At 46.5% G+C, this 10,763-nt stretch overlaps 2 protein-coding genes across 2 annotated transcripts in view; both read right to left on the reverse strand.

Annotated features, from left to right (window-relative positions):
- The window catches only part of NKRF (NFKB repressing factor), a 13,628-nt gene extending 13,188 nt beyond the window's left edge, over positions 1 to 440 (reverse strand). The window contains exon 1 of the mRNA XM_024751848.1: positions 323 to 440. The gene's annotated coding sequence lies outside the window, so the exon portion shown is untranslated. The remainder of the gene's footprint in view (positions 1 to 322) is intronic.
- Positions 441 to 7,942: 7,502 nt separating this feature from the next.
- Positions 7,943 to 10,763, reverse strand: part of SEPTIN6 (septin 6) — a 61,518-nt gene continuing 58,697 nt past the window's right edge. The window contains exon 12 of the mRNA XM_024751846.1: positions 7,943 to 8,962. Coding sequence (XP_024607614.1) covers positions 8,718 to 8,962 — 245 coding nt within the window. The 3' untranslated portion in view covers positions 7,943 to 8,717. The remainder of the gene's footprint in view (positions 8,963 to 10,763) is intronic.

The raw sequence follows: 10,763 nt of genomic DNA on the forward strand, positions 1-10,763 counted from the left end.
AGGTCCGAGGTTCTGCCATTCGTCATTTCCCACGCCCTCCAAAAACACCATCACAATGACCACCTCTCAATAATCCTCTCCCAGGTGCTTCTTTATCTCCATCCCTGGTCCTGGAGGGGCCGCTCCCGCGATCCCCGCACCCTTCTAGCTGTTATGTCATCCCCTGCCACCTAGCTCGGCCAACCCCCCCAGGCCAACAGTGAGCCCTCTGGAGTCCTCCAGCACCTCCAAATCTCCAGTCTCTTAAGCCCTCATCCATACCCGCCCCATATCCATACCTTCAGCCATTTGGAGAATTTTTTCCATCAAGCGTGGTCTGTACCTGCAGCCCAGGAAAACGTGGTTGGTCCAGGCAGCGGAGAGCGCGAGGAGCTGGTCTAGGGCAGCACCGGGATAGCTGTGCAGGTGCCGGCCGACAGATGAAGCTGCGCCGCAGAGCCCACTGCCGGTCACTTTCGTGGCTATAGCGCCACTGCTCCAGCACTGGCTCGGGTGGGGGCGGCGGTGGCGACAGGAAGTCGCCCCCCAACAGCAGACGTCTGCCAGCCATCTTCTCTGCCCCCAAGCAGGGACCCCAGGGATGAAGCAGACTCGCTACCAGGAGGGAGCGTGAGCGGAGGTCGATGGGAGGGGCCGGGTGACGAGGGGCGCACCGAGGCGCGAAGACCAGCTCCCAGGGGACTGGAGTGCGTGCGTGACGGGCGACCGCAGAAGTGGCGAGCACGAGCTCGCGTCCCGGCAACCCGGGAGCACGCCCGTTGCACTCCTCCAACTCGTGGAGGTGCAGGAGGCGGGCACCCGCCGCAGTCACACGCGCGCCCGGGAGGCCGAGCCAGGCCCCGCGCTCCGCACCTCCGGCTACCCGCAAACTCACGCACTGCACTGGGAAGGAAAAGAAAAAAAGGCACCAGCATGCTTTGCTCCCCTTCCTCTAGTCTACCTACCCGCGTGCAGCCCCGAGGTTGTGAAGCCAGTGCGCTTGCGCCGCGGCTGTTCCCTAACTTCGAAATCCCGTCACTGAGTCTCGCGCGACGTACGTTTTTTTTCCTTTCCTGACGACTACGGGCCTTTGACGCACTGTGATAACGAGCGGGGGGCGGGGCTCCAGGAAGGGGATTTTTGGAAGGTTCTCTGAGGCTTGGGAACCTTTTTCCGTTAAGTCCCTGGAAGGCTCCCACAGGTGATTCTTGGCAGCAGTAGCTCGCCTGATGCTTTTCCCTGGGTTTCTGACAGTGGGACCGTGTACTTTGGGAGGGACTTGGGTTTGAAATGTATTTTACCCTTTTTATTTTTTAAATGTCAGCTCTCCGAGGCGCCTTTTCTTCAGAGGATTAGCTTTGTGTTTTACTGTGAAGTAGTACTAAAAACGAAATACTTAGAAAATCATCCACAGCGCCACTTCTCTAGTCAACCACTTTTATCATCCATACTGCATCCCAATTGTTGACAAGCATCGTGTTTACACAGTAGTGATCACGATTTCAAATAATTCTGTATTAACTGTATCAATTTAAAACGTGCAGAATATTACAAAATGCAAAAGAAGCCCCCAAAATAGGGTTAAAAGCTGCACAGCAGCAAATGGCTCAATCACTCTGTAGGCAAACGTTATTACTAGACGCGCGGTTCTGCTCCAGCCCAATTCCTCAATCCCTGTCTGCCAATCTGTGCTATGGAAGTAGTTAATGAGTGTCTGTCAGCGGGAATTTACACAGCACCTACTGTGTGCTCAGTATAGTCAATACAAAGGAAAAAGAAACTGGGTTTTCTCTGTTGTCCTGGAACTGATTACAGTGTTAGTGGGGAGAAATAGTCCTGCACAGAACTCAATGTCCCACGGCAGCAGGACCGTTGGATGAGGTAGCTTTGACCCACCGTCCCCTTTTGTTTAACGATGTATTTCTCATTATGTGACACATTTATGTGTAGGGGTGTGTTGGACTGAGAAGAGCAAATTACAGCATTGTTCACACTGTTTCATAATGATCTATTTCCGTGCCTGTCTCTCCCATTACACAGGGAGTGCTGTCTTTGACTCTGATAGGCATTCATGTTTATTGAAATAATGACAGTCTTTGAACCATCAAATCAAAGAACATGATACTAGAAAGGAAGCGTAGAGACCATAAACTCAAATCATCATTGCATGAGTGAGAAAAATAAGGCCAGAGAGGTGTAATGATAGCTGAAGACTGTAGAGACCAATCCCGGCAAAGCTGAGATCAGAATCTAGGTCACCTGACTCATCATCCAGTGCTCCCCCAGTCACTTGCCATTGCATTGCTCTGTGTTTTCTTTCTTTGCAGTGTGTACCACCTTCTGAACTTTAAAAAAATTTGACTCCTCCCCACCCCCCGTGACAGCCCCATGAGAACAAGGAACTCATCTGTCTTGCTTTTAGCACCTATACCTGGCTCCTGTAGGAACTCCACAGGTATTTGTTGAATTAAATGAATGATTGAATGAATGAAGGCTCTTTCTGTTGTCCCAAACTCGTGAAATTCATTTTCTTGGGGCCTACATTTTAAGCTGATTTGTAATTTTACAGTTAGATTAATTTCAGCCTAAGATGCCAACTTTCATCAAAATCAACATTGCAATCAATACACAGCTTTCGGGACTTCCCTGGTGGCGCAGTGGTTAAGAATCTGCCTGCCAATGCAGGGGACACGGGTTCAAGCCCTGGTCCGGGAAGATCCCACATGCCACGGAGCAACTGAGTCACAACTACTGAGCCTGCGCTCTAGAGCCCACAAGCCACAACTCCTGAGCCCGAGAGCCACAACTACTGAAGGCTGCGTGCCTAGAGCCCGTGCTCTGCAACAAGAGAAGCCACCGCAATGAGAAGCCCGCGCACCGCAACAGAATAGCCCCCACTCGCCACAACTAGAGAAAGCCCACATGCAGCAACAAAGACCCAACACAGCCAAAAATAAATAAATAATAAATAAATAAATTTTAAAAAGAAGTACAGATAATTATACCAAAAGACCATAGTGTTAAAAAAAATACACAGCTTTCTTAGAAAAAGAGTTGAGAAAATAAAAATGCCTTCCTCTCACCTTGGATGAAAATTCTTCCATCATACAGGAACAAATAATTCCGATCTGACTTGTGAATTTGGATTACAGAGTGAAAGGCAATGAAATTGATGTTAGAGGCCATTTGCTCTGGAACAGCCATAGCTGGAGTCCATTTGTAAATCCTGCTATGGAATAAGCAGTTTCATCTCTAGGAAACAAAACAAAAATTCCCATGATTCTCCATGACCTTTCCCTGGTAATCCTTCTGATCAAAAAAAGCCTTCAGCCAACCTATCTCAGCCTATTCCCTTCTCACAAGCCACAGATGTTTTCTCAGTGAGCAGGAATTGAAACCCCTAAGCAGAAGTAGATTATCGGAATAATGGTTGAAGAGAGGTGTAGGAGGGGGCTCTGATAACAGCAGCCATTGCCATCCTAAAACAATCCAGAAATATCCTGTGATCACCTGTCCTCCTCCCCTCCATCATCCTTCTCTGTTCTAACACAGGCTCCTGCCACTGTTTTTACATGAAACACACACACAGAGTCTGACAGCTCTGAGCTTCCTTCCCTGCCCTTTCCTGTGGGGAAGCCAGTGTGCGATGAGAGGAGGGAAACCTGGAACCTGGCTAAGCACCACCCTCATAAACTATCCCAGAAATTAGATCACCAAAAGTTCTTGACCAGAGTATTTTGCACTACAGTAGCCTCTTGAGGAATGGCTACTAAATGGATTAAAAGCAATAGCTAGGAGCTGGCCAAATCCCAGTAATTTGAGCACCAAAATTATTAAGGAAAAGGGCTTCCCTGGTGGCGCAATGGCTGGGAGTCCGCCTGCCGACGCAGGGGACGCGGGTTCGTGCCCCGGTCCGGGAGGATCGCACATGCTGCGGAGTGGCTGGGCCCGTGAGCCATGGCTGCTGAGCCTGCGCGTCCGGAGCCTGTGCTCTGCAACGGGAGAGGCCACAACAGTGAGAGGCCCGCGTACCACAAAAAAATAATAATAATAATAAAATAAATAAAAATTATTAAGGACAGTTATGAGCCACTGAAAAAATAGGAAGTCATAAGTCCACAGTGATACCAAGTAGATAAAGAAATAATGAGAGAGAAGGGAGGGCCTTTGCTTACAATAGAATACCATGTGCTGACTGGTAAATATGAAGGGAATGCTGGAGTTGGAAAATCATCATTTTGTAGATTGGTTCAGGCAAGAATTACCAATAGATGCTAAATCTAGGGGGAAATGTTTGGTGAGGAGTAGGATATTTGCATGGACTTATACTTTCTCCTCACAGATTGTTTACTAGTAGCAAAGAAGGGGAAAAAGCAGTGATTATATAGTGCAGAGACTGGGCAACACCTTGACCCAAAATGAGAACAGTCTATTTTTTAAATGGGACTTCAAAAATATCAATGTCATGGAAAGACGAAGAAAGGCTGTTTCAGATTAAAGGAGACTAAAGAAACAGGACACAATAGGTGATCCTAGAGCCAATCTTATATGGCAAGAAAAATTGCTGTAAAGTATACCATTCAATAGATTAAAGCGGTGTAACGATATTAAATTTACTGAAGTTGGTGACTGTGGCTATGTAAGAGAATATCCTTATTTTTAGGAAGTACACACTGGAATATTTAGGGGTAAAGGGCCATGATACATGTAAATTACCTTCAAATGGTTCATAAAAAATATTATGTATCTCTATCTATCTAGATACAGAGAGAGCCTGAGTATAAATGATAAAGAAAATGGGGCAAAATATTATCAGTTGGTGCATCTGGGTCAAGAGGATGTGGGTATACTTGGTATTATTCTTGTAGCTTAATTTCAAATTTAAATGTTTCAGAAGTGCAATAGTTCCCTACATTGGTGAAGAATCTCAATCTAGCTACCTCTTAATCACTTTTTATTGTGTGTCCAGCACTCTCCTGGCCCTCTGGGGGGCCATGAAATGATGTTCCTACCCTTAGGAAGTTTAACCTCTCTTTAGGAATGAAGTCCCTCAAACGAGAAGCAGAGAAGATTAGAAAATTTCAGCCAGGAGGTTAGAAAAGGAAGAAGAGATCAAGATAGGTGAATGGGGTCAAGAAGGGCTTCAAGGAGAAGGTAGGCCTGAGCCTCAAAGGCAGGATTTAAATCAGTAGAGGATATTTCAGATAATGTCAACAAATAGTTTGCATAACTCAGGGAGAGGCCTGTGCAGAGACTGAATGGACTGGAATGGAAACGGCTATTAGGAAGTATTGGAAAGTATGGTTGGGTAAATAAGATAGGGCCAGTCTGTAAGTTCCTCAAGAGCAGTGTCTAACTGATCTCATGCAAAGTATCCCCCATAGCAGAGGGCACTGGACCAAATTCACGGGTGGTGTCCAATACACCCTTATCACTTGATTAAGAAAAAATAATTTCATTGAGCCTAAAACCAAGATAAGAAGTTTGACCCCAATCCTATACATAACAAATATATATATATAATTTTTATAGGTATTGAGCTGAGGGCAGGGACTTTCTAAAGTCCAAGCCAAACAAGCTAAGAGATAGTACAGGACCTGGCTGGACATTGACGGAAGGTAGTAGGTCCAGGTGGCAAAGCCAACGTGAGGTATCAACTGTTCTAATGCAGAAGTCTTTCAAGAGGTGTCCTCATTTTAAAAGAATGGCCTTGCAAGAAAACTGTCCTTTTAGCAAAGGGATGAATCTCCCCGAGCGGGGGCATTTTGAACACAAAAGGACACTGCTTAACCTCAGTGCTTACAATTGGAGCCCAGTTTGCTCAGCCTTTTTGAGGGTATTAGCGGCCTGGTTCTGTCCCTAGAAGTAGTTGGCCTTCTCACTGCTCAGCAGGGCCCCAGCAACTGGCTCTCAGAGCCCCAGCAGACCCTTGCCCCCATCTATGCTCTAGCAAAACTATATGCAAATTTTAGTTAATCAAACCCATTTCCCCACTAACTTGCATTAAAACATCAGCCATTTGTCTTCATTTCTGATTTCTTTTGACCAGCCTGTCACTTTTTTTAAAATAAATTTATTTTTGGCTGCGTTGGGTTTTCGTTGCTGTGCGCGGGCTTTCTCTAGTTGTGGCGAGCGGGGGGGCTACTCTTCATTGCGGTGCGTGGGCTTCTTATTGCGGTGGCTTCTCTTGTCGCGGAGCACGGGCTCTAGGCGCGTGGGCTTCAATAGCTGTGGCATGAGGGCTCAGTAGTTGTGGCACACGGGCTTAGTTGCTCCACGGCATGTGGGATCTTCCCAGACCAGGGCTCCAACCCGTGTCCCCTGCATTGGCAGGTGGAGTCTTAACCACTGCGCCACCAGTGAAGTCCCCAGCCAGTCACTTCTAACACCTTTAGGCTCGAGGAGGCATCAACAAGCACCAAAATGCATTAGAGGTGGTGTCAGCAGACCGTGGCCCACAGGCCAAATCCCGTCCACCTGCCTGCATTTCTATGACCCTCATGCTCAGAGTGGCCTTTACGTTTTAAATGGTTGGAAAAAATCAAAATAATAATAATTCAGAACATGTGAAAATGAAACCCACACGTGAAATTCAAATTTCAGTGTCCGCAAATGAACTTTTATTGGCACACAGTCACGTTCATCCTTTTACATATTATCAACGGCTGGTTTTGTTCTATAGTTAACAGTTGAATAGTTGCAGAGACCACGTGGCCTGCAAAGCCTAAGATAGTTACCAGCTGGCCCTTTACAGAAAAAGTTTGTTGGCCCCTGCCCTAGAGCAATGGTTCTCAGTTTGGGGCGATTTTGCCCTCCAGGGGACATTTAGCATTATCTGGAGACAGTTTCGGTTGTCACAGCTGGGGATGGGATGGTATAGTGTGCTACTGACATCTAGTGGGTAGGGATGCTACAGTGCACAGGACAGCCTCCACAGCAAAGAATTATCTGGCATCAAAAGACTACAGTGCTGAGGTTGAGAAACCGTGGATTGGAAGAACCTAAGAGACTTCTAGTAAAGGGGAAACTCCATCCTTAACAGGGATTCCGTTTAGTGAACACCCAGATCTTTAATTTACGTTAGCTCATGGAACCTTCGCAATCACCCTGCAAGGGAGTTACTGATATTCTTCTTTTACAGGGAAGTTTTGACCACAACTTGCCCCAGAGCATACACTGCTGGCAAGTCTGTCTGGCTCCAGAGCCGGTATTTTTCCACACCTCAGTGCCTGCCGGGGCTCGGTGACGTCACAGGCAAGTGTTGTTCCCGCTCGGCTGCCCCCTAGTGTGCGAGCTGCGCAGACGCAGGCCAGTGTCGTTTCCCCCGGTAGCCGCTCAGACGCCTCCAGGCCTCGGTTCGAAGAGGGTATCGACCACCCTCCGGTCTCCAGCATCTGGCCATTCGGGAAATGAAGCTGAGGAAAGGAAACCGCACCTCGACGGCGACCAGAATTGTGAAAACTGACCACTCTCCCTCTTGCCCGCTTTAACGCTGGCAGGGACAAAAGGAGGATTCCCTCCCTAGGAGACCCTATCCATAGAAGGCTTTTCAAGTCACATCCATGAATTTTAGGGATGCTCACATCACAGTATTAAATAAGAGAAGACATGCAGGGCAGAGTTCTTTTCCTTCTGGAATTAAAACTCACCCGAATCTTATTCTGTAGGGTTTGGCAACTCCACTTTCTCCATCTATTTATTATCCTGGAAGATAATGAGCTCAACGCATCAGTTAAGTCCATGCTAATGAAGGAAAAGTAAAGGACTTCCTGCTCACCTCCACCTCACCCCATGGAAATTTCAAGCCCAGGTGGGGGGAGTAGGCCCAGCAGCCTACCCAGGAAGGTTGCAAACTGGCTGATGGTGCCTCCCTGAGCTCCTCGGTCACCCCCTTTGAAAGGAAGCCACCCACTCGTCCTAAGGCAAACCGCGGTGGGCCCATCACCTAATGATCACACAGCCGTTGAGCATTTCTTTGAATTTTATTGAAAATTGACATGGACATTAGAAAGGTATCAAGCTAAACAATGCTGGTTTCGGGATGTTTCTCCTGGCGAATGAAAGCCCCAGAGGGCCAATGACTGGTCACATCTCTGAGCAAAAAGAACAAAGGAGAAGAAAGGAAAAACAGACTCTGGAAAACATGCAAAGAGGCTCTCTCAAGAGACACAGGACAGTGGAATGGCAATGGTTGTAGGGATATATGGGAATGAGCACATTCACATGGTACTTTGATGCAAGTTAAACCAATGAATTCAAGGCAGATTTATCAACATCAAAGCTCTCCCTCCAGATCCCAAGTTGAGCAGAAACTTCTCTCAAAACCCCAACTGGCCTTGGAAGGTTGAGTGGAGTCATTTTGCTCTCACTAAGCTTAAACTCCCCCGACTCTCCCTTCTCCACCTGAGAGTTAGTAGATCCACTTCCCCCACTTGCTGGGGGGTCTGCAGAAGGTCTGTGAATGCTGAAGAAGATATGAATGTTGCTTGACTTTCTCATCCATATTCAGAAATGTTTAATAGTGGCTGTAGACAGTCAACACATTGAACCAGAGAATTGGTGTTTAAAAAGAAAAACAGAAAACTCAAACGAAAACTTGTGAACAGTACTTCCACACCCACAGCTGAGGTCTCCTGCCTCAGTCACTTACACTTGGGTGAGTCGTCCTGCAGTTGTCTCTCTGAGGCTACACTTGGTCCATTCTCCAGCTCGGATGGTTCTTTGCATGCCTTGTTAGGTTAGGACAAGACACTTCCATTTAAAATACCACGTAAGTTGGGAGAGAGCGTCTTGCCTGGACACAGGGACACAATGAACACTTGTGTGGTGTGTGTGTGTGTGTGTGTGTGTATGCGCACGCACTTTGGAGGGAGAGGGAATTGGTTGGTTTCTGATTTGAGACAATATGGAACCCTAACTCTTCTACAATGGCAGTCTTCTCCTTTAGACTTAGTGCAGCTGCTGAAGACAAGATTAAAAAAAGCTGGAGAGGGAGAGAGAAAGAAAGAAAACATGAAATTAGCTAAAGAAAAAGGATATTCAGAGTAAGACAGGGTGAGGGAAGTGGGCAGTGTGAGGTAGCACAGAGCATACTTGGAGAAGACAGGTGAGAAATGGGGTCACTGATGGACCATCACCACAGGGAAATGTGCTGAAAAGGTTTTAAGAACACCACACACCAGTTAAAAGCTTCTTGTTTTAATTAAAACAAAAAGAGAGAGAGCACATATTAACAGCCACACGTGAATGCCAAATAATTAAAACAAAAAACATAAACAACAAAAAAGTAATCTGTACTGCAGCTAGGAAAAGCAAACTTCTTGGCTTAAGAGACATGAGGGGTGTGTGTGTGTACACGTGGGGATTTTTCAAGAAAACCATTCTATCCCAGTCTCGGCTGGGGTGGGCGTGGAGCCGGACACAGACCATTTCTAACGACTGGTTTTGTTTCACCAGAAGTAAACAGAGAACTTCGGGTATTTTTTAAAATAGTAATAACTGTACCACTTAAAAAGTCTTTTCACTGAAGAAGGAAGAAAACCTTTCTGTCTACAGTGAGACAAGCTACCCAATAAAATAAGCATTTTAATCCTTTTAATAGCCTTGGTTGACTTCCTAGAGGTCTCGTGTTCACTCACAGGGTAGATTTTTGTTTACCAAACTTCCTTGATGACAAGGATCACCTAGGGCACCTGTTAAACACCCACACCCGCACGCCCCATTCCAGACTCCCAGGAAAGCTGAGCAGCTAACAGGTGCCTGGGACTCTTATCGCCAGCGGAAGTGCTCAGTTCAGGAGCTGGCCTAGAGTCCTCTGCTTTGCCTGTCCCTACCCACCCCATCCTCGAATATTTTCTTACGGGATAAAAACCTCAAAGGCCCTCTAATACTAACTATTCATTTTCTCTGGAACATCAAAAGACTTGTCTCTAGGAACATACATGAACACGTTGAGTCCATCTGTAAAACGGCTCTGGACTCAGGACACACTGAATTTAGCCTGGCTTCTGCCATGAAACAGGACTGGGGCGTCTGGCAAGTCCCTTCATTTCTCGGGGCCTCGATTTCCTCTTACAAGAAAGTGGGTCCTATCTGTCTTCTGGACCAAAATGTCTCCCTTCATACAAAATTCCTGCCTAGTCTCTGAAGGTCTCTCAAAGGCTGGGTGGCTCTAATACCTTTTGAAGTTTTCAGAGCTCCCCAAGCCTCAAGTAGTTAATCTGTAAACAAATGCAAATAAGGGAGCCTCCGATTTGTAATGCAAATAATTACAGCGGATGGAGACCGATTAGTTGTTTAAGTTTGGGATTCTTGGGAAGCAGCCGTGAAACTGGTCACAGAAACATCAAAGCTACAAATAAGCAGCCTTTCCCAAGGAGACCTGACAGCCCTAGCTTAGCATCTCCCTGAGCTACTGGCTGAGTACCCAAGCTTTTTTGGTTTTTAAATCTCCGAGCACAGGGTCTCCGAAAATGCTCCACGGTGTGACTTGGATTTTCTCAAGAAACTAGCTTATGCTTTCGCAGCACCACCTTCATACTTGCTTCTGGCCACTCACCAATCAGTGACTCACCAAACAATACATGTCAAAACTGCACTCTTGCTTTGCCAACAAGAAAAGATACAGTGTGTGCATTTGTTTGCTTTGCGTTTTTTTCTGCTTTTTGCTTCCTGTCATTATCTATTATTGAAGAGAGAACTCCCCTTCCCATTCTCAATACTTCAAAAAGGCCTGAAAATTTCACATAGCCTTGTTTGTGTGCTCTGAAAGAAAGTGACCAAAA

This window comes from Neophocaena asiaeorientalis, unplaced genomic scaffold (genome assembly GCF_003031525.2).
Source record: "Neophocaena asiaeorientalis asiaeorientalis breed wild unplaced genomic scaffold, Neophocaena_asiaeorientalis_V1.1 scaffold659, whole genome shotgun sequence".
Lineage (NCBI taxonomy): Eukaryota > Metazoa > Chordata > Mammalia > Artiodactyla > Phocoenidae > Neophocaena > Neophocaena asiaeorientalis.